Raw genomic sequence first — 24,832 nt, forward strand, 5'->3', positions numbered from 1 at the left:
CAGATACTAACAAGTCTGAGATGCTCCCTAAACCAGGAGGCAAGAAAAACCAGAGGGCAAAGCGCCTTAAACCCAAAAAAGTCTTAATTACTAAAGGTATTTGGTTAAAACAAAGTTTGGAAACCAATTAAAAATACATCAAGGCCTTGTGACATCTCTTTCTTCTCCTACCATTCACTAATGATTGTTTTCAGTATGCTGTGCGAAGAAAAAGTATAAAAAAGAATCATTTGGTGTTTATAAGTAAAAATTAGGTTGTAGGATACAATAGGCTTTAAATGTGAACCAAGTGTTATTCTGTAAATAGACACCATGAGATTGAGGACACGGAAACTGTGACATATGCTTGGGCTGCTTGTAAGTTCTTGTACTTACACTACAATTTTTATCCTTGCTTTGAAAATTGATGGGCTAGAAAGGGAACAGTATGTGAGAATACTTAATATGGGCTCTAACATGAACAGAATCAGACATCATATACCATGACCTATCTTCTCTGGTGACCTCCCATGTCTAATGTGCTGTTTTTCTAATTTTTTTTTTTTAGTTTCCTTTAATGTCTTTTTTTGTTTTGTTTTTAAGAAGGGGGTACACAGGCGAGGTTGATTTATAACTGATAACTAGGATAATTATCTTAGTTAACTGAACTGGAAAGATAAATTCTAGATAAGGACTCCAGAATTTTCCAGCTATAGAAAGGAATCCTACATTTAGCAAACAATGTCAAAGACTTGAAAATACGTAGAGAGTAAACTGGGGTCGTATCAATTTAGACTCAGAAGATTTGGCCTTTCTACTCATTCACAATGCAGTGACTGAGTGCATATTTCTTGCTGACTGGGCAAATAGAAAGTGAGGGTCAATAACATGTATCATGAGGTACAGAACACATTGGCTGAGGTTAGGAAGCAGACTTGCTGGAGAACATATTCATGATGGTCCTGAAAATACTTGTAAGGTTCAAGTAAGTCATAAATGTAACTGTTATTTTTTAAAACCCAGAGCTCTGTTTTCTAAACAGAATAATCAACAATATTTGCTTTAAAGCAATCATTATAATGCCAACCAAAACCCCGCTGAATATCTAGGACTAGAAAATAGGCTCTTATCACAACTTCGTCTGAGGAGTTATGTGACAGGTGTAATTATTGTCCTTCAAGACAAATATACCCTCAAAGGCAAGTAACTAATTTCAAAGAAAAGAGGATATGCATATTGCAATAGAGGGAGTCCAAGAAAAATGCTAGAAAATGCTGGTATTTGCAGTAAATATTGTTAACACAAAACTGCATATTAAGAGCTGCGAGGGAGTATATTTTCAGAGTGCAAGTGAAACAGTACAAATAGCAATCATATTTACATAATACCTTTTATTCAAGAGTCTAAGTCTTTTATTTAATCTTTAAATTCCCTATATAGCCTGACTTGGGTAAGGCTGCATCTACATAATTTAGCTTCTGGCCTTCCCTGTAGTGTCAATATTTATGGAAATATTACCACTTCCGAAGTTCAGTGAGGCCAAAGTACAGTTGAGTTGACCACAGCACAAAGTTATAGAGGACAAGTGTCTCTCTCTATTCTCTTAGCTCCTTCTGTATACATAATCGGCACATTAACTGCTAACATGTGTTTTGAGCTATTTGCTATTTCCTGAGTTACACACACACACACACACACACACACACACACACACACACACTTTTCTGAAACCAGAATGTAAGCCCAGCTTTGTCTGTTTGGTCTGAACAGAAACTTAGTGAAATGCTTAACTAAGACATCTTTAATTCAAGGCTTTACTCTTTTTTTCACATATCTTGATTCTTTATGGAGCTATTTTCTCTCTCAGTGTTCAGCCTGGGGAATTTATTGAGACAAGCCAGAACCAAGTGCAGCAAATGAAGGTATGAGTGGGTGAAAAAAAAAACAAGAGAACCCTGGCTGGAAACCAAAACAGTAAGAGAAACTTTGAACGGAGAAATGAGCAGATATTTCCCATCAGGTTACAGGGCATCTTTGGTTCTTTTCAGATGTCTGACATTTGTGCTGTACTTCACTGGCACTAACTTATGTGCAAATATACCCCCATCCAAAAAATAAAACGCTGTTTTAGGGAAAGAATGTGCTACAGTAACTAATCAGGCAACTTTAAGTCACATTACTTACTATGTAAGATAAGACACTTTTTTTTTTCTCTTTATCAGTCCTACCCACATATTCTCTCCATCTTACTGGGAAGGAGAAGAGTCTCATATAAGCAAAGCTCTGGTAAAACAAGCAGTGCCTCCATATGTGATTTGAATTGAAAGCATTAGTTTGTTTTCATCATAATGATCTGATACTATTTCAGCTCTCAGTCATCATTTTTTTTTGTTGTAGAAAACATATAATTGATATGTGCCTGGGCTTATGCTAGACTGTGGAGATACAAAGTGAATAAGATCTAGTCTTATATAATTCTTGTTCTGTCATTCATACGGTCATTCATTCAAGAAATATTTATGGAATATCTAGTACATGCCAGGGACTATTCTAGGCACAGAGAATATAATACCACATAGAAGGGACAGAGATCCTTGTCCCAAGCAGCTTGCATTCTTATTTACACAGTAAATAAATAAATTATATATACATATTTCATAGGGTGCTAAATGCTATGAAAAAGACATAAAACAGAGAAAGGGAATAGAAAGGACTGTAGAAGCTTGCAATAAGAAATAGGGTGGGGGAAGAAAAGAAGGCCTTCCTGAGAAGGTGACATGACAGCGAAGACATGAAGGAGGGATGGGGGCTACCAGAAGGGTGTCTGAGGGAAAAAACTTCCAGGCAGTGGGATAGCAGATGCAAATGTTCTTAGGTACAGGCAAGTCTTGAATGTTCTAGGAATAGCAAAGAAGCCGGTGTGGCTAAACTGGCAGCACGGGGAGAAGATAAGCAGCAGAAGATGAGGGTAGAGAAGCAGTGGGCAAATTGTACGGGGTCTGGTAGGCTATTGTAATGGCTCTGGCATTAATCCAGGAGAGGCGGGATGCTGTGAAGCTTTGGAGCAGAAGGGTGACAAGATCTGATTTACAGTTTCAAAAGCTCACTCCAGCTGCTGTCCTGGGAAGATTCTGGGGGCTGGACCAGTAGTAAACGCAGGAAGACCAGTTAAGCGGTTCCAACAATGTAGATGAGATGATGGTGGCAAAACCAGGTGGCAGCAGCGTATTGTGGGTTGAGTTGTGTCCTCCCAAAAGATGTTGACATTATAACCCCAGGACTGGTGAACGTGGCCTTATTTGGAAATAGTCTTTGTAGCTGAAGTTAAGATGAGGTTATTAGAGTAGGCCCCAATCCAGTATGACTAGGTTCTTAAAAAGGTAGAAATTTGGACACAGAGAGAGACTTATATACAGAAAAGACAATGTGAAGATGTTTTCGGTCGGCTGCGCTGCTTCAGGTTCTTGACTTCACCACACAAAAGAATTTGAGAGCAAGTCCAAAGTAAGAGTAGGTGAAGAGGTTTATTGCAAAGCCAAAGTATACTCTGAGGCAGAGCGGGTTGCTCAGAGGGAGAGACAGCAGCTAGTGCCTTATGAGGAATTCCTTTTATGGGAGCTGTATGGGCATATTCATAAAATACTGGTGAGGTCAAGTATGCAAAGGAGGATCTGCAGTTGGAGAATGTGCTCAATATCTACATGCTTGAACACATATCGCATGTATCATTAGCATACAAAATCTCCACCTAGGGGTGTGATTTTAACTATTAAAATTAGGGAAAGGCTGCTATGAGCTAAACCTGGAGACTAGACAGGAAGGCAGGAAGATGGGGCCTAGACTCCGGGGCCCTGCGTGCTACTAAGGTTGTGGCTAGGAATGGTGCAATGCTGCAGGAGCTGGAGGAACACGGGAGGTAAAGGGTGCAGATGACAAAGGGCTACATGCTAACGCATTTGAAAACTTAGCTTAAAATAGTAAATTCCTATAGAAACATGAAACTTCAAAAATCCTTGATGAAGAGCCTAGGTGTACATGCAGGACCCCAGAGAAGCCCCTAGCTCTCACAAGGCAGGAATTTGTAGCTAGTAGTTTCCTAGGCATTCGGTGCTGATTGGCTGGAGATTGGGAAAGCTGTATCAGGAATAAGGGGCTCTAGTTCCCTTTCCTGTACTGGGTATTAGCAATGTGTAACAATCTGGCAGTTTGCTGGGATCCTCTAGGACTGCTTACCTTGCAAAAGAGTTAGGTGCTGAGGCACGAGGGTGCAAGAGGTGTGGAGCCTGCTGGGAAAGGGGCCCACCGGGCTTCCCAAGGGGGCAAGTCAGTAGGGCGTCCTATTCCTACTTATCCTCCCTCAAAGACAAAAGGAGAATGCACTCTACAGGCAAGGACTGCTTGAGGCTACCAGAAGCTAGAAGAGAGTCCCGGAACAGATTTTCCCTCAAAGCCCTAGAAAGAATCAATCTTGTGGACACTTTGACTGGCAACTTCTAGCCTTCAGAACTGTGAGATAATATATTTCTGCTGTTGAGTCTACCCAGTTTGTGGTATTTCGCTACAACAACCTTAGCAAACTAATATGCAGTAGACATGGTGAAAAATGGTGGGAATTATAATTCTGCAGTTTGTCTCATTACTCACAAATTCCAAATTTGCAAATTCATCTGCTTGCTAAAATTGATTTGTAACCTCAAAATCAACACCCGTGATGCTTTCATGGATAGCTGCAGACATGCTCAGAGCAGTGAGAAATCTGAATTGTCTGACACACATGTTCCCAAGTAAGGCTGAACAAGGCCCTGCTCACACTGAAAACGAGTGCCCTTTCACAGTGTATTTAGTGCCATGCTTTTCGTATTTTTTTGTGCTCGTTGTAGGTGACTTTACTGTTTTAAATAGTCCTCAAGTAGAGTGCTGAAGTGCTGTCTGCTGTTCCTGAGCACAAGAAAACTGTGATGGGCCTCGCATAGAATAAACGTGGGTTAGACAAGCACCTTTCGGGCATGAGTCAGAGAACAGTTGGTCCTGAGTTCAATGTGAATGAATTAACTGTATATATTAAATAAGGTATACTTCTGTAGAAACTCAGACAAAACATAGTCATGTATTAATTAGTTGGTGAAATGTGATGCAGGCTTGCAGGACAACAGCCCTGTAATTCCCTTCTGGGACAATAATTCAGTATTTGCTAATTCAGTGTCTGTGGCAACTTTATAGGGCATAACTGCCATGGAAAATGGGAATAGACTGTGTTTTGAAATCAGACCCAAGATATAACAGTATTTTTTGAAGAACTGGGTGTGCAGTCTGAGAAAATGAGGAGTTAAGATGAACTCCAAAGCTTTTAGCCTGATAAGCCAGAAAGATGGAGATGTCATTTATTGAGATGCAAAGGCAATGGAGGAAACAGGGTGTTTCCAGTTTTTGTTTTTGAAGGGGCTGAGGATTAGGAGCCCTCTATCTTCTAAATATAAATTTGAGTTTAAGTTGGGTTATCTGCACAAAAATAATGTTTTATGGTTGGGTCGGACCAGCAATAACAAATGTATCATTAACATCCTGGGAGTAAGAAGAGACTCCCTGCGGTCCGGTGAAGGGTGGCGGTGAGAGTCTGGGGGCAGAATTCTGTGCTCTCCTCCCACCACTGCCCCCTCTGAGCTGTGACACAGAACTGACCTTTTAGTTGATAGGAGCCTTGAGCCAGATTAGAAAGCTCAGAACAGAGGCTTAGCAATTGCTCCTCACATCTTAGTTGCTATTAGCAGGCTAACTTTCATATTTAACATGAAGTCACCTTAATTTAACACCACTGTGTAGCTTTGGAGGGGAAAGAAAAAGAAAAAACTGCAGAAGAGAACATTTGAAGGTGAAATTGCATTCCAGTTTCAGCACATCTGCAATAGTACCCTGAATGTCACAGAAATGAATTACTTAAAACTGATAGGAAGAGAGTGTTAAACTTTTATCCTCAGTCTCTGGTTTTTTAAAAAATATCAACCTGCTTACCAGATTTCCTGCTCTTAAAAAACCTCTATATTTATAGTTCTTCATTGTATCATAAAAAGCAGAATGTAAATAAATAAGAGAGGGGGAGATAAGCCAATGATATTCTTCTACAGGAAATACAGCAGCCTGTGGCCATGCTATACTTAGAACAAAAAGATAGTAAAATCGGGGATGGAGAAGATTTTAAGTCGAGTTCAAAGGCACTGCAGTAGGTACAGACCCTGAGTCACAGTGCTAGAAAGAGCCTGGCGGTGTACTGGAGGTCATGTTCTAATTGAAACCCAGTAAACTCTCTGGTCACAACCCATTTGAGAAAGGACGTGAAGTTTCGGCGGTGACCTGGTATTTCTATACTTTCACTTAGAAGGAAGTGAAGTTTTCAGTGGTGACCTGGTATTTCTATACTTACTTAAGCCTATTTAGGACCTATCTCTCTAATAAATTATTCATTAACTTATTTCTTAAATCAAACCCTGCTGGGGGATCCAGACACAGAATACTGCATTTTTAAAAAAGAAGTAGCCTTTATTTTCCCAAAACCATGGAGCCACTAGATTGCTGCCTTTGCCTCTACAACTCTATGCTCCTTAACAAACTGCAGATTTAAGCAAACATATCTGGCAAATTAGCCTAGTTAAGGACCATGATGACACACATTTTTACCACTTGGACAAGTCTGAAGCACATCGTAAGCATCATTGCAACTTCCAGTGTGATTGTTTATAGCCATCTAACATCCCTGTGATTTTTATAAAACACCCCAATTAATTAAGATAACCTCACTAGGTCTGCGTTTTCTTTGTAGTTTTACTCACTCATTCCATGAATATTGAGCAGCCACTAAGTGCCAGGCTCTGTAGCAGGGACAACAGACAGAATAATTTTCCCCTTCCCATAGACATGGCGACAGCCAATTTCCAAAGTTCGGGGTGTTCCAGGCTCAGAATGGGGAGTATCATAAGAGGCCTCAGGGGGTGGGGGGTAATGCCTTTATCTTCCCATTTTAAGGGAAAGAATGAGCTGAACCTCCTATGCAAAGTAGAATGATGATTCTCGTTCTCCAGATAAGAAATAAAATAAGTAGCCTCCAGGCATTCCTTTCCGCCAGAGGAGCAACTGTTTTTTAAATAGCCTTTGGTGCCCAGTCTATTACTAAAGCATATGAGTCATTTTTCAATATTACTGCATGTGAGTTAACACAATCTTCCCAAATTAAAGTTTTAGATGGGCCCTCAAAATTTTTAGGGTGTGGTTTTCCTGCAGGTTTATATTGAAAGTACGGAGTATCTCCCACTTTTCCCCCTTTCATTTGTTTTAAAGGAGAAAGGGAGAGGCCAGAGATCAAATGTTCCAGTTCCTCTGCAGCAGATCTATCTGGAAGATAAGCAGCCCAGACTTGAGTTGTTAGATGGATACAACCAGGTACATGTCCAAGGCACAGAGGGGGGTATTTATAACCCATGGTAACATTAAATGCAGTGCCTTCTTCTCCTGTTGAGCAGGGCAACCGTCATCTGTAGCTCCAGGCATCCATACACTATTGTTAGTGCAGATTTCCGCAGAAGCATCCATGCAGGTGAGAGGTTGAATAAGTGGAGGAAAAGGCACATAAGTCCAATAAGAATAATTTTGTGTAGCAGTTAAATCAATGTGAGAGGAAACTGGTGAGACAGAAAGTATAAGGAGGAGAATCATTAAATAAAACCTAGTGTAAGCGAGATTGAGTGCTGAAGGAGGAAGAGAACAGAGGGATGTTATTTTTAGGCTAATAGAAATGGTGAGATTTTCAGGTTTGTAAGGAGAAAAAGAAGTGGGATTAGTTAGATGGGTCTCCATTGCCATTAGGGAGGAATGAATCACAGCCATTGTGATTTGGGGTGCGTGCTTCTGAGGAGTTGGCACAGATGTCACCACGTCTGAGGGCAGTCTCTGACACCGACATCTTTTCCCTGTAGTTTTTGTCAGTATTTACCCAAAGCTTGAGTCTCCTGGTGGGCACTCAGACAGGGGATTGATGATCTCCTGGTGAAACACAAGCATATCCTCTTCCCCACGTTATAATTGTGCCAGGTTCCCAGGTATCGGTTTGGGAGTTTTTCCATAACACTGGCTTGCCTTTGTTTGGGGAGAATTTTTTGCCTGTATAATGGCATTTGGTTGCAGTTAGATCATTATCTTTAGGAACATTAAAAAAATTTAAAGTAAACAATGCCAAATGTAATTGGAAGTAAGGGGGTAGTTAAATCATGTTTTCATTGTTCAGACTGTTTGGACAATTAAGTTTTTAATGTGTGATGGACCCGTTCCACCACAGCCTGTCCCTGAGGACTGCAAGGGATTCTAGTAATATGAGAAATTCCTTTTTTTTTTTTTTTATTATACTTTAAGTTCTAGGGTACATGTGCATAACGTGCAGGTTTGTTACATATGTATACATGTGCCATGTTGGTGTGCTGTACCCATCAACTCGTCAGCACCCATCAATTCATCATTTATATCAGGTATAACTCCCCAATGCAATCCCTCCCCCCTCCCCTCTCCCCATGATAGGCCCCGGTGTGTGATGTTCCCCTTCCCGAGTCCAAGTGAGCTCATTGTTCAGTTCCCACCTATGAGTGAGAACATGCGGTGTTTGGTTTTGTGTCCTTGTGATAGTTTGCTAAGAATGATGGTTTCCAGCTGCATCCATGTCCCTACAAAGGACGCAAACTCATCCTTTTTTATGGCTGCATAGTATTCCATGGTGTATATGTGCCACATTTTCTTAATCCAGTCTGTCCCCACTGTTGCATAAATAAATCAAAAGTCTTACTAACATATCCACGGGCATTGTCTGTCTTTATTTAATATGGAAGCCCCATAACTGCAAAGCAAGAATACAGATGTTTTTTAACATGGGCCGTGCCTTCCCCTGTTTGGCAAGAAGCCCAGATAAAACCTGAGAAGGTATCTACAGAAACATGTACCTATGACAGTCTGCCAAAGGAGCTAACATGAGTCACATCCATTTGCCATAAAGCATTAGGAGCTAGGCCTCTGGGATTAACGCTTTGTACTTCCTGATTTGGAAGTACAAAGACCTGACACTGAGGGCAGCTGTGAACAATAAGCTTAGCCTGTTTCCAGGTAAGGGCAAATTGATCTTTTAACCCAGCAGCATTGACATGAGTGGGATTATGGAACTCCTGAGCTTCTTGGGTTGTAAAAGAGACCAAACAGTCGACTTTACGGTTACCGGCAGACATGGGTCCTGGTAAAGTGGTACGAGATCTAATATGTATAATACAGAAAGGGTGTCTATATTGGCAAACCGCCTGTTGTAACCTTGAAAATAATGAAGCCAATTCAGAATTATCAATATGTTTGCTGGTAGCAGTTTCTATATTTTTAGTGGCATGGACAACATAAGCAGAATCAGAGACAATATTTAAAGGTTTGAGGAAATCCTGTAAGGCAGTAATCACAGCAATTAACTCTGCCTTTTGAGCAGAAGTATAAGAGGTAGAAATAAGCTTGCCTGTAGGGCCTACATAACCAGCATTGCCATTACTGGAGCCATCAGTGAACACTGTAACGGCCTCAGGGATGGGCTGATCTTTGGTTAATTGAGGGACCACCCAAGAAGTCATTTTTATAAAATCAAACAATTTGTTCTTTGGATAATGATTGTCAATAATGCCAATGAAATCAGCCAAGCGAATTTGCCACACTACGGAATGTGGACAGGCAGTTTGAACTTTGAGCCGATTTAAAGAAACTACAAATAAATTCGGATCAAATCCAGAAATTTGAAGTATTCTACACCGAGCCTGTCCAATTAATATGGCTATTTGGTCCAGATAAACAGACAAAGTTTTTGACACAGAATGACAAAAAAAAACAACTCCACTAAATCATTATGTTGAACTATTAGTCCAGTAGGGGAGTGTAATGAAGTGAAAACCAGAAGCTGAAAAGTCTGAAATGGCTGTATTCTAGGTAACTGGGCGGTCTGGTTTCTTTCCTCTATGAATTCCAGTTCTAATAAAGCCTCAGGGGTCAAAGTCCTGGGACTGCAGAGATCAGAATCTCCCTACAGAGTAGAAAATAAGTTAGACAGTGCATAGGTCGGAATACCTAAAGTAGGTCTTAAATAATTAATGTTACCCCAAAGTTTTTGGAAGTCATTTAAAGTTTTCAAAGAATCTCTCCTAATTTGAACTTTTTGAGGTTAAATACGTTGTTCATCGACCACCATTTCTAAATATTGAACAGGAGTGGCCTGTTGAATTTTATCCCGAGCGATGTGTAATCTAGCCTCTATAAAACGGTGGCTCAAAATTTGATAACAGTCAATCAATTCTTTATCAGTGGGGGCAGCAATTAAAGTATCATCAATATAATGAAGAATACAGGCCTGGGGAAATTGGGCTCGAACTGGTGAAAGCACTTGCCCAACATAAAGCTGGCAGATTGTTGGGCTATTCAGCTTTCCCCGAGGAAGTCCTTTCCATTGATAACGAGCTGCAGGCTCCTGATTATTAATAGACGGGACAGTAAAAGCAAATTTTTCACAATCCGATTTATGTAAAGCAATATAAAAAACAATCTTTAAGATCAATAACTATGAGAGGCCAATTTTTAGGTATTAAAGCATGGGCAGGCATGCCAGGTTGAATGGCCCCCATAGGTTTAATTACAGCGTTAATGGCCCTTAAATTGGTTACCATCCACAACTTGCCTTTCTTTTTTACTAGAAACACAGGAGAATTCCAGGGGGAAAGAGAAGGTTCCACATTTCTAAGTTGTAACTGTTCAGAAACCAAGTGAGTTAAAGCTTCCAGTTTTTCTTTAGAGAGCAGTCACTGCTGAATCCAAACGGCTGTGTCAGATTTCCATTGTAAATGGATAGGATCAGGAGGCGTGGCAGTGGCCGTCACTAAAAAGGATAACCTAAACCTGCCCTGTTTTATTTTATAGTAACTGGGAAGGGTTTAGTAATCCCTTCATGCTTTGAACTGAGCCCAGCAACAAACCCCATGTTTTCCATCATATGCTGACTGGGAGAACTATAAGAGTTATGTGGAATATTAATTCCAGCCCCCCATTGTGCCAGTAAATCTCTATCCCAAAGATGAATGGGAATTGGCATGATATAGGACTGAATTGTACCCTTTTGACCATCAGGGCCAGTGCAAGGCAAGATAAATGTGCTCTCATAAACTTTCTCGGCTTTTCCAATACCTACTAAGTCCCATGTTAGCGGGATGTTTAAGCCAGGAGGAAGGCCATAAACTAGAGGAAATAACAGAAACGTCAGCACCGGTATCTACTAGGCCCTCAAACTTTCTTCCTTGAATGTGTATGGTACAGGTGGGCCATTGTTTAGAAATTGCATTAATCCAATCAGCGGCCTTTTCACCGTGGGAGCCCATCCCAGGACCACCTGTCTTATCTCCTTTGTTTAAAAGGACATTAGGTAGTAAAAGCAATTGAGCAATTGACTCACCTGCCGGAATGGAAACAGGAACCTTGGCAGACACGATTAATCTCATCATTGGAATCAGAATTAATGAGATCAGTATGAATGATGATACCTTTAGCAGAGGTGGATGCCCTACCTAACACCAGACCCACCAAACCTTGAGGTAAAGGGCCAGTGACCCCCGTGGGGACAATTAAAGGCAAAGAATTAGGTAGTACATTCAGAGGAATAGTACTACAGAGATCAATCACCCCGCCCCCTACAGTGGAGGTGGACAAGCATTGTACTGAGACAGAAGGAAAGGCTGGGACCCATTTGGGTTGGCTGTAGGTAAGTGTGTTTGTGCTGGGGGTTGCGTTGGGACTGCCTGAAGTGGAAACACAACGTTGGTCTAAATCTGAAGTGTCCCATTTGATGTCGGGGCCTGGGACTGGCCCCGCTCCCCATTTCTCTGGTGTGTGGCAGGGGGTTTCCATCAATATCATACTTAGAGCGGCAATTACTTGCCCAAAGTTTACTTTTGCAACAACGTGGGCAAACAGTAGCAGCAGCATTTGGCCATGTTTGCTGAGCCGGCTTGGCTGCTTTTAAGTTTTTAACAGTGCAATTTTTTCGATTATGACCAAATTGACCGCAATCATAGTAGGCTCCAAGAAAAGAATTAGTGGGACTAGTTTGGTTGGTGTCCTTCATGGCTCGTGCCCACAGAATAGCTTTGTGGGTGTCTGATCCAAAGTCTTCACAAGCTTTAATATATGAAGGCAACACCTCGTGATCAGGTAAATTTTGTCGTTGGACAGAACACATGGCCATTTTACACTCATGGTTCACATTTTCAAAAGCTAACATACGAAAGAGAATACCTTGAGCATGCTCATCAGAGACAGATTTTTCAACAGCATCTTGTAATTTAGCTAAAAAATCAGGGTATAATTCAGAGTGACCTTGTTTAACCATGGTAAAAGAAACAGGAGCTTGGCCTGGAGCGCATAATTTATCCCAGGCTCTCATACACACCTTTGTTACTTGTTCTGTGGTAAAAGAATCAAAGTTTAATTGGGCATAAGTATCAGAGAAACTATCAGAGCCTGTGAGCTGAGCCTGAGTAACTAGAATGCCATTAGTCCGATTTAGTTGAGCCTGCAAATGAGCCTCTTCTGACCACCAAGTACGAAACTGTAAATGTTGAGATGGGGTCAGAACAGTTTTTGCCAAAAGGTCCCAGTCTAAAGGAAGTAAAGTGACCTCCGTACCAAAAGTTTGTAATACCATTTTAACATAAGGAGAAGTAGGACCATACTGAGTACAAGCATCCTTAAATTCTTTTAAAAAGGTAAGATTAACAGATACATAACGATACATTTGTTCCCCTTGGAAGTTAGGTGGGTCTAGCACATCTGGATACGTCCATGCATCTAATCTACCTGTTTATTTGTTTTGGCATAATAAGCGTTGCATTGAAGTTTCAAGAGTAGGCATCTGAGACGGAGTCAGCATAGAAGTGACAGGAAAAGCACGCGTAGATAAGGGAAACTGAGGGTGAGGGGGTCAGACCGGAAGGAGAGTGTGAGAAGGGGGTATTGGGGGAGCCGAAGGAACACAAGTATACTGGTGATTACTGGCGTTCATGTGTGAAGAACGGTACAAAGAAGCAGGCCGAGTGGATGGCAAAGTGACTGGCTGAGGAACTGAAATGATAGGAGGATGAGGGGCTGAAGTGGATGGGGGAGGGCCTGAATAATTATAGGTAAGTTGTAGTTTGGTCCTGGAGCCATTAGGTGACGCCCAGAGGCAAATGCTGCAAAGGTTTGAAGATGGAAGAATTAGCATATATATGGTCCCAGGTTGTGTGAGTCGGGGCCAGGAGCTTCAGTTCTTTGTGAAAAGAAGTAAGATAAGTAGGGGGTAACGTTAAGCCAAAGTCACCGGAGTTAGACACTGAATTTTTAGCATCATTAGGTGGGGGAGGAGTAGCTGAAGGGAGAGGCTGATCAGATAATGAAGGCTGTGTGGGAGAGGAAGGTTGAGGAGGTATTAGGACGGCAAGTACCAAGGCCCAATCATCCCAAACAGTGACGAGAACAAAATTCCCTGTTAAGACCAGTTTACAGAATGCTGTACCAACATGATCCAATACTTTTACATATAAGTTCCTTTTTCAGGAAACCCAGGGCAGTACTTTTCCACCGTCCTGAATAGAGTGACCATATTTTCCATGGTTACTTGGACCCTTCCCTGTTTTAACAGGTCTACATTTAAGGTTCCTTTTTCAGGAAACCAAGGAAAGAATTTTACCACTGCCCTGAATAGAGTGACCATATTTTCCATGGGTACTCGAACCATTCCCTGTTTCAACCAGAGTCTCATATATAAGAGATAAGTATAATTTTTAGACTCCGTGTGACCCACAGTTAACCCGGACCATACACAGACTACTCACCAGTCATCAGGGAGTCGAACACACGTTTCTGTGGACCGAACCGATGATGTTTCTCCGCACCTACCAAAGGGAATCAGGTTCCCACATGCACTTAGAAAAAAAGAAAAACCACATGGGCACCAGATGTTGGGGGAATCCCACCTCTGATATTCAACATGGGTTCTTTTCTATTTCCCTAATTGTCAGCTGGTCTGAGAAATAAAGGGAAAGAGTACAAAAGAGAAATTTTAAAGCTGGGTGTCCGGGATAGACATCACATGTTGGCAGGTTCTGTGATGTTCCCTAAGCCATAAAACCAGCAAGATTTTATTAGTGATTTTCAAAAGGGGAGAAAGTGTACGAATAGGGTGTGGGTCACAGAGATCACATGCTTCACAAGGCAATAAAATATCACAAAGCAAATGGAGGCCGGGCGAGATCACAGGACCACAGGATGGGGTGAAATTAAAATTGCTAATGAAGTTTCAGGTATACATTGTCATTGATAATATCTTATCAGGAGGCAGGGTTTGAGAGAAGACAACTGGTCTGACCAAAATTTATTAGGCGGGAATTTTCTCGTCCTAATAACCCTGGGAGCGCTACGGGAGACCAGGGCTTATTTCATCCCTTTGTCTACGACTGTAAAAGACAGCTGTCCCTAAAGTGGCCATTTTAGAGGCCTCCCCTCAGGGACGCATTCTCTTTCTCAGGGATGTTCTTTGTTGAGAAAAAGAATTCAGCAATATTTTTCCTATTTGTTTTTGAAAGAAGAGAAATATGGCTCTGTTCCGCCCAGTTCACTGGCAGTCAGAGTTTAAAGTTATCTCCCTTGTTCCCTGAACATTGCTGTTATCCTATTCTTTTTTCAAGGTGCCCAGGTTTCATAATGTTCAAACACAAATGCTCTACAAACAATTTGTGCAGTTAACACGATCATCACAGGGTCCTGAGGTGACATACATCCTCCTTGGCTTACGAAGATGATGGGATTAAGAGATTAAAGACAGGCATAGGAAATCACAAGGGTATTGACTGGGGAGGTGATAAATGTCCATGAAATCTTTGCAATTTCATGTTTAGAGACTGCAGTAAAGTAAGGCGTAGAAATTACAAAAGTATTAATTTGGAGAACTAATAAATGTCCATGAAATCTTCACAATTTATGTTCTTCTGCCATGGCTTCAGCCGGTCCCCCCGTTTGGGGTCCCCGACTTCCCACAACAAAACTGCAGATTTAAGCAAATAGATACCTGGCAAATTAGCCTAGTTAAGGACCATGATGACACACATTTTTACATGGATAAGTCTGAAGCACATCATAAGCATCATTGCAGCTTCCAGTGTGATTGTTTATAGCCATCTAACATCCCTGTGATTTTTATAAAACACTCCAATTAATTAAGATAACCTCACTAGGTCTGTTTTCTGTGTAGTTTTACTCACTCATTCCATGAATATTGAGCAGCCACTAAGTGCCAGGCACTAGAGTAGGCACGGGGATGTAAAAGTGGGGAAGATAAAGGGACTCTTTATCTTCGAGGAAGTTAGAATCCAGCAGGAAAAAAGATAACCAAATAAGCAGTTTAAGACATTGTAAGATATACTGGGTAGTAGTATCTCTAGAACTCACTACATAAGCAACTAAACTACTCCAGGATTAAGAAAAGCTTCTCAGAAGAAATGAGAATCTAGCTAAAATCTGAATGATGAGAATAAATTAGCTTGATCTGGGTGAAGGTTGGAGGAATATGGTTTATTATGAAAGGCAGAGCCCAGGGGAAGAGAGATGCAGAGGTATGAGAAGTTCAAGGGACTGAAAGAAGTTCAGAAACTAGAAATAATTGAGCAAATATATTAATATAAGGTCAGCATCTGGTTTCCAAAATATTAGATGGAATATAAGCACCTGAGGTCTTCCTCAGAGAGCATAATTTTACATATCAAACTGCCTATCCAGCTCCTATCAAAGGCATAAAGTAGAAAAGCGACATTTAGAGAAGATAGTCTAGGTAGCATGTAATCCATTCATACCCTTGAGTGGTTACCATTCAGTTCTTGGATCATTTGAGACCACAAGAACTCTAAGTGCTTGGATTATATTTGCCCAGCCACTCACAGAGGCCTTCACTGAAGGTGCTCGAATATTCTGTCTTCTTTAAGACATAAAAAAACAAGTCTCACAGCCTTTTAAGTACTAGTTATAAAAGCTATTGTTAACATAAACCCAAAGTGCCCCAAATAAAAAGCATTTCCATCCAAATTCAACAAAACCTTTTTTGAAGTTTCTTATTGCCCTGTAAGATTGATATGTTTTTTTCTCCTTTCCTATAATGAAAGCTATATAATATATCATGTTTAAAAAATAAAATATATAAAAAATATTTTTTGGCCTTGGTTATTACCTTGGTTTACAGCAATCTCATAACCAAATTGTATTTCAAGCACAATAACCGTTTTGACCCTTTGGATTTTCATAAGCTTTGAAATTCTCTATAAGACACCTTTTATGCAGCCCCTCAGATCTTCCCAGACTCACCTGTCTGAAGGGCTCTTGGCCACTTGTTCATTCCTTCTGCTAACCACTTCTGCAAGTGCTCTTCTGGGCTATCACCTGTGTTATGACACAGGCACAGCCCAAAGTAGCTCATCTCAGGCCAATGCCACAGACCCCTCGCCTCCCACAGTGAAGTTTCCCTGCTGCTACTGAGCCATGAGTCACCCATACGTGTGTAACTGGGAAGTGTGGAAGAGTTAAAGTCCCAGAAGTGAACATCAGACCAATAGAAGAGAAGAGCTAATGGGTCAGTTCTTCCTTCCTTCTACCAGATAGTCTGTCCTGAGATGCATTATTCATAAGGCACCTCTGAAGGCGTTCCTGTGAGATCAATAGTCAGTTATACTTGCTACCAAGTAGAGATCAGTTTTCAAATCCTAACCCCCTCCATGTTTGTTCTCTCTCTTCCCTGATGCTCCCTTTCTCCTCACTCTTGCTTCCAGTCACCATATGTCCCAATAACCTGTTAGCACATAAAGCTTTTTCTTCTCTGTTTCAAGAGAATGACAGCTACAACCATCATCCTGATTCTTGGGAGTTACTCTCTACTCATATTTTACTAACCACAGTGTATGCATTTTTTTTGTGTTGAGTTTCTCACATTCTTTTTGAAAATTTATAGATTCTAAATAAATTCTAAATAGGCTCACAGTCAGCTTAATTTTGTATTAATTTTACAGAATTGGGGAATTTGGCCAAAGAGGATAATTTAACTCCTTAAATAAAATTCCACTGGAAAATTCAAAGCACAGTCTAATGTGTTTTCAAAAAAGAGATAGCTTCCATTTCCTCAAAATAATCTGTTAGCTTGCTGCTTGCTACTCTCCCTAAATCTCCATGCTTGCTGATATGGTTTGGTTGTGTCTCCACCCAAATCTCACCTTGCATTGTAATAATTCCCAGGTGTCATGGGAGGAACCTGGTGGGAGGTAACTGAATCATGGGGCAGGTTTTTTCCCATGCTGTTCTTGTGATAGTAAGTCTCACAAGTTCTGATGGTTTTATAAAGGGCAGTTCCCCTGAACATGCTCTCTTTCCTGCTGCCATGTAAGATGTATTTTTGCTCTTCCTTCACCTTCTGCCATGACTGTGAGGCTTCCCTGGCCATGTGGAACTGTGAGTCAGTTAAATCTCTTTCCTTTATAAATCACCCAGTCTTGGCTGTCTTTATTATCAGCTTGAAAACAGATTAATACACTTGCCTTCTCCTTAACAGACCAGAATTTGTGTGTAATAAAAATTTTTTTTAAAAAAGGGAACTTTAATTCTTCCTGTATAGTAAGATAGTTTTGGGATTCTGGAGAAATGACAGTCAGCAAGCTTTTTATTTCTTTCTGAATAATCAAAGTGCATTTTGTTGGGAAGAGTAGCTGAAACTTTAGCTGCGGTTCAGCTTTAATTAATTTTTCTTTTTGCTAGATACGTTTTTCTGTATTTTTTAATACACTTAAGATCAGCACTTGGAGACAGGTAATTTAAAGAATGTGTTTCTTCTTGCTTATTTCTTTCAGAATACCTTATTTCTTGTTGTAGAAGGCCATCACTGAATATCAGCAAGCTTCCTCACCCACAACCACCATTCAATTATACTGTACATGTAAAGCAAGTTTTAGTAGCTGCACTGGAATGGTTTTCCCCAAAGGGCTTTTTTCTTTTATTAAACAATTCTGTTCTTATTACTTAAACATTTCTTAAGATTTCTGATTTTTTTTACTTTTGAAATTAATAATAATTCTTAAAATATCCATTTTGTGCTAGTTATTTGTCAAACAGGAAATACAGATAAATAAGATAGTCTTTCCCTACAAATAGTTTATAATCTAGTAGGAACCTAAGACAAGTATACACTTAAGAAAAACAAAAAGTTAAATATAATTGGTGCCATAGCGGCAATACACATACAATCTTAAATCTATTGTTGAGGGGAAGAATAGAACCATTAATTCCTGGCTATGTCAGTTTGAAGTAATTTCTATATTTTTTGCTGGGAAATCAGGATGTAATTCTGTGTAGTACTTTAGATCATCCATTCAGAATATATATAGGATTAATATAGTATATGTATATGTGTATATATATAATATAAATATATAAATATAAAATACAGTATTTTGTGTGTGTGTATATGTACATACACACAATGTACATTACGTAACATATATTGTGTGTATGTGTATGTATATTATATATAAAACATATATGATACATATAATGTATATTTTATTATATATAATAAAATATTATAAAATGGAAGGACATTCTGACATGCTACAATATGGATGAAACTTGAGGACAGTATGTTAAGTAAAATAAGCCGGTCACTGAAAGACAAATACTGCATGATTCCACTTATATGAGCTACTTAAAGTAGTTAAAATCACAGAGACAGAAAGCAGGTTGGTGTTTGTTGAGGGGTGCAGGGAGAGAGTGATGGGGAGTTACCGTTTAAATATAAGTTTTGCAAGATGATAAGAATTCTGGAGATGGATGGTGGTGATGGTTGAATGTATTTAATACTGCTGAACTATATACAGAAAAAATAGTTAAGACAGTAAATTTTACGTTATATTTTACCACAAGAAATGAGAAAAAATAAGAGTGTATATATTGTATTGTATTGTATTCTATAATGGGGAAAATGATTAATGAAAATATAATGAAATAATAGCAAAGTCTGCTAGGTCTTCTGTGATCTTCGGAAAGTGCTAGGGTAGTGTGGGTGCAGAGATGAGGGTGTGGCTAGTATTGTCCGCTGTGAATAAAGGTGGAAGGGGGTAGGAAAAGGGGTAGAGATACCTTTTAAAGCTTTGTAAAAGAGATAGCCTTGAAAAGTAAATAGACTTTTTAAAGATAACAGAGAAAGTATTTCAGGCAGAGAAACAGAGGTAGTAAAAGGATGGAGTTTAGGTAAACAGAAAATTTCTGTTTAGATGAAACATAGAGCAAATGGAAGAGAGTGATAGGAGATGATGTCAGTGAAATAGATACTTGGAGGTTTCACTGTCCACTATGTTAGCGAGTTTGGATTTCATTATAAATCAATGGTCTTAGCCAGAAATGAGCTTCAGAATCACTTGTGGAGCCTTGAAAAATTCATATGCCCATGAATCTCATGGGAGATATGGTTTAGTAGATCCAGAGTGGAGCCTGGGCTTGTATATGTTGTCAAAGCTCTACAGGTGATTAACATGTGCTCTCAGAATCACTACTGTACATAATAAGATATTACTGGAAGTTTTATTTTTAACGCCTGAGATGTACTAAGGTTCACTTATGTAGTTCTGATGACAATCAGATGGATGACCTGGAAAGGGTGGAACCTGAGATAAGGACACAAGATAAAAGACTCCTAAATGAATGGTTTGGATTAAGATACTCTCAATAGGAAGAAAAAAGAGCAATAGATTGGAGAGGCATTTAGAAAGTCAAAATGATTGAACTTGGTGGTCAATGAGATTCTATTCGTAAAAGAGGAAGAAATAAAAGACAGTGCTCATATTTCTACATCAGATAACTGGGTGATGGTGGATCTATTAACTGAGATAGTAAATGCTGGCATAGATACTAAATGCTATGTCTGACAGATTGGCTGTCAAAGAGTTAGGTGCTCAATGAGTGCTTGTTGAATGAATTTTAAAACCCTAATAAATCAAGTGATCATATAATTTTGGATGAAAAAAGGGTTTGTTTCTAGAAGGGGTTTTTGTTGGTTTTTGACAAATCTATATGCCTTGGGGCAGATGGAGTAGCAGATTGAGGAAAGAGACATGCAAAGCAGAGAAAAAAAGGATAGAAGAAAAGAAGCACAAATGTTGGAAAGTCTAAGCTGGGCTCCAGAAACAATGAATGGTTTTGTTTGCTTCTAGAATAGTAAGAGATGAAGCCATGAAGATATAGTGGCACCAATATTTATGTCTGAAAGTCAGGCTGAGGAAGTTTTAATTAATTCAGCAGGTATTGATGAGGCAGGACTTTTGGGCAGAGGTCTTCCATGTTTTTAAGATCTTGTTCTTTTGGAAAACTTAAAAGAGCACTTCTGACCTGGGACTCCTGGATCTCAACATTTTCAGACAGAAAGCAGTCGAGGTTAAAATTACCATATTATATAGCAATATGTGTTTCAGGCTATATGTGACAATTAACTAGATATCATAACACTCTTAATTGAACCAACCTTTTTGTCACTAACTTGAATGCTACTTTTATCATAAACTATATCCTCATATAGATTTGTGCTTCTCTCTGGATTTTCTATTTCATATCATTTTGTACAAAATCCGCTGTATTTAATTGAGATTGCCTTGAGTTTATAAATTAATTTGAGAAAAACTCGCATTTTTACAATATTCAGTTTACGAAAAAGAATAGTTACTTAAGCTTTCTTAAAAATAATATAAAAAGAATAGTTATTTAAGCCTTCTTCTGTATTCCTCAGTGGAAGATAATTATTTTTTCATATACATCTTAAACTTGTCTTTTTAATTTATAACCCTGTATTTCTCTCTTGAATTGCTATTGCCAATAGTATTATTTCTTGCATTGTAACTGTCTGTGTGTGTGTGTGTGTGTGTGTGTGTGTAAATAAGAAGTCTTCCTAGATGAACAATTAAAATAGAAATGAAAAAGCAAATGGAAATATTTTTAATAGCATCTGATCCTCATTGAACTGATACATATATGTAAAAAACATTTTGGATAATATTATCATAGAAAACAAACAAAAAAAGAATGCTTCTGTTTTGTCTACATATTGTCAAAGTTTTCCTTACATAAGATAATCTGTGATTATATTTACAGTTATAGTGTGGTATTTCTTCAGTTAGTCCTAGTCATCACCAGTGGGAGCTCCATTTTGGGAGCTCCATTTCCCTCCTAATGTCATACAAAGCCCTACCTAGATTCTTGCTCTTTCCACAGAAAAACTGCCCTCTTTGGCCCTGTGCTTGAGCTCATAACCCTTCTCCTTGGCTTTTCAGTGTCTCCTCTCTAGGTGCTGGTGGGACAGAATGCAGGATACTGTAGCCATAGGAATAAACCCTCACTGTAAACATTCATCAGGGTCAGAAGTCTTTTCAGATAGTTTGATGCAGCTGTGAGTCAGAAATGGTTTAGGTTTTATCTTATCCTTTATCTCAGTCCTTCAAAATTTTTCAATTTGAATAACCTGTTTAAAAAATCTTTTGGATGAGGGGTCCATAAACGTCTTTCATAAATGGCCAGATCGGAAATATTTTAGGCAGTACCAGAAATATGGTTTCTGTTGCAACTACTTAACTCTGCTGTGGTGGTGTTAAGGCAGTCAAGGACAACAATGACGGGGGTGTATTCCAATAAAAGTTGATTTACTAAACAAGCAGTGGGCCAGATTTGGCCCATGAGCCATAGTTTCTCGATCCTTATTTTAGATCAGTAAACTTCCAAACTATTCATTATTTATATTTTAAAAAATCAAAAGCAACGCACTAGTTTCCATGGAAGCAATGATGACAAAATGCAAAGTACTGGAAATGAACAAACTGCAGAAAAATCATCAGAATGACTTATTATCAATCCCTAAATAATGCTTCTGTGCATAAACAGCATTTGTTTTTAAATGAAGCACAAGTGGGATTGTAGTATAATGTAAACACATATATTACATTGCGGTATGGTCACTGCTTTGGGGAGAAAGAAGGAGTTGACTGGAGAACCATTATTATCAGCAATAAGAGTATTTGCTCTAACTTACCAATCTTGTACTGCATTGAAGGATTCTTCGTTTGTAATGTCATACATTAAAATAAAGCCCATGGCTCCACGATAATAGGCTGTGGTGATAGTCCTGTATCTTTCCTGGCCTGCTGTGTCCTAAAGAATTAAAAAAAATGATAATCTCTCAGAAATAAGGCAACACATTTTTGGGAAATGATTAATAATTCTGAAAAGAGTCACAATAGAGTCTAAAGTGTACTCATTGTATATAGCTTTTTTAGTCTTGTTTCCCCTAATGATTTTTCAAAATGATTTTTTTACTGATACATAATAGATGTAGATATTTTCAGGGTACATGTAATAATTTAATATATTTATATAATTTTTAAAGATCAAATCAGTATAATTAGTATATACAACACTTTAAATATTTGTCTTTTCTTTATGCAGAAACATTCAAATTATTCACTCCTAACTACTTTAAAACATACAATCAATTATTGTAAATTACAGTCATACTACTGATTTACCAAACACTACATCTTATTTCTTCTACCAAACTCTATATTTGTACTTCAAATGATGAAATCTAAAAAGTATTGGTGTTCAAAAGAGTTGAGCAGGAGCAAGGGATAGAAAACTTATTTAAAGAAATAAAAGAGAAAACTTTCCAAAGCTTGAGAAAGAGATAAATAACCAGATGTAGTAAGGTCAGGGAATACCAAACAGATTTGACCCAAATAAGACTACCCCAAGGCATGTAATAGTCAGACTCTCAAAGGTGAAGGACAAATGGAGAATCCTAAAAGCAGCAAGTACAAAGAAGCAAATAACATATAAAGGAGCTCCAATTTGTCTGACCACAGGTTTCTCAGTGAAAACCATAAAGGCCAGGAGAGACTGGGACTGCATTTTCAAAGTGCTGAAAAACCCTGCCATCCAAGAATACTGTACCTAGCAAAAATATCCTTTATCTATGAAGGAGATAAAGTCTTTCTCAGGCAAACAAAAACTGAGAAAATTCACCACCACCACACTCATCTACAAATGTTAAAGGAAGTTCTTCAATTTGAAAACACATTCCATTAATATGCAAAAAGAAGACACTTGAAGGTATAAAACCCACTGGTAAAATTAAGTGCATAGACAAACCAACAATACTCTATAATTGTGGTAGCAATCCCCTCATAACTCTAGTATGAAGCCCAAAAGACAAATCTATCAAAACAACAATAGTTACAACAATCTGTTAAGAGATAGGCAATATAAATATATGTAAATTATAATAACAAAAAGTCAGAATGTGGGAGGATGGAGTTAAAGTACAGAGGGGTTTTTTTTTTTTTTTTGATGTTTTTCTTTGTTTCTATTCTTTTCTTTGTGATCTAGGATAAGCTGCTACCTCTTTTAAACCACTTTTATGTCCTAATGATTTTTATATGGCAGTTCTGCAATATTCTGAAAAACTCTTTTTTTGGTAAAGAACCCGCTGAAAGTACCTTCGACATTTGTTTACTTCCATTAAGCGGCATCTGACTACAGAAAACAAACAAACAAAAAGATCATATTTATTTACAATCTGAGCTTTTTATTGTAGTTTAAGATCAGAGGAGTATATTAGCTCCACCACTATGCATTTGTCTATCTACTAAGTACAAGCCACTGTGGGAAAAAAGGAAGTTTATAAAAAGGTCCCTGCTTTTAAGAAGCTTGTAATTCAGTCTTGGTTTATTCAATTTTAAAATGGGAATAAAATACCTGCTTTGTATGTATGTTTGAGTCAGACAGATCGGGATTTGAGGGCCTTCTCTCCCATTAGATAGCTGAGGAATGTGGCCAAGTTACTGACCCGCTGTAAACCAAATCCTTCTAACATTTAGCACGCTTGTTAGGGTTCCATGAAGTAATTCACATAAAGTGCTTCCCACAGAGAGCAGCACACAAAAATTGGTCAATAAATGGCAAGTACTAGCTTTTATTCCTTAGATTCAGGACAGCAAGGTTAATATAAGATAAAGATAGCAGCTTACAAGTACAGAAGTTTGACACTTGCAAAAGAGATGGCATATAACAGTTAAATTTGGGAATCAGAGGCAGATACATCACCATAATGGACCCGTATATATCACATATACCTTATAGTGTAGCTAGAGTAAATGTTCCTGAACTCAAACTCCCTCCTCAGGACCTGGGGCATCACTTGTAATTCAAATGCTCTTCAGTTTCTCTCTTTGCCACTTTCCCTGGAGATTGGTGTCTAACTTCTCTTTCCTAGTTATCTTTAGATGCTTAGCACTTTGGACAGAAATATTATACTCTTTTTGACATCAGTCTGGGCTCTCTTATCCCAGAGATGCCTCCTTTGGATGCAGAGTGCATCCCAGCTACCCCTAAGATTTAACAGGCCTTGGAGGCAAAACTAATGTGTTGCACACAGGAACAGCTTCCTTTACCATCAAAATGAAATTAATGTCTCACAAGGTCACTATTGGGAAGGACTCCTGTTGAATTTGCTGTTCTTCACCCATAGGTATGCACCTGCTTAGATGCTTACACCCCACCATGAACAGCAGTGTGAAACTAAAGATTGCCTACAACTCTTTCCCAATTTGTGTTATATCCTATTTGACTCCTGAAAGTTTAGAGAAGAGTGATCAAAGGAGGCTGGGAATCAGTGAATGATTCTGGAAGAATGTAGGGTATAAAATGGAAC

At 38.9% G+C, this 24,832-nt stretch overlaps 1 protein-coding gene across 3 annotated transcripts in view; it reads right to left on the reverse strand.

Moving 5' to 3' along the window:
* RAB3C (RAB3C, member RAS oncogene family) overlaps positions 1-24,832 on the reverse strand; it is a 295,590-nt gene that overhangs the window by 130,339 nt on the left and 140,419 nt on the right. For all 3 annotated transcript variants that reach the window (XM_023210503.2, XM_023210504.1, XM_023210502.1), the window contains one exon: positions 22,157-22,275. In XM_023210503.2, coding sequence (XP_023066271.1) covers positions 22,157-22,275 — 119 coding nt within the window. The remainder of the gene's footprint in view (positions 1-22,156; positions 22,276-24,832) is intronic.

The sequence above is a fragment of the Piliocolobus tephrosceles genome, chromosome 4 (genome assembly GCF_002776525.5).
Source record: "Piliocolobus tephrosceles isolate RC106 chromosome 4, ASM277652v3, whole genome shotgun sequence".
In the NCBI taxonomy this organism is placed as follows: domain Eukaryota; kingdom Metazoa; phylum Chordata; class Mammalia; order Primates; family Cercopithecidae; genus Piliocolobus; species Piliocolobus tephrosceles.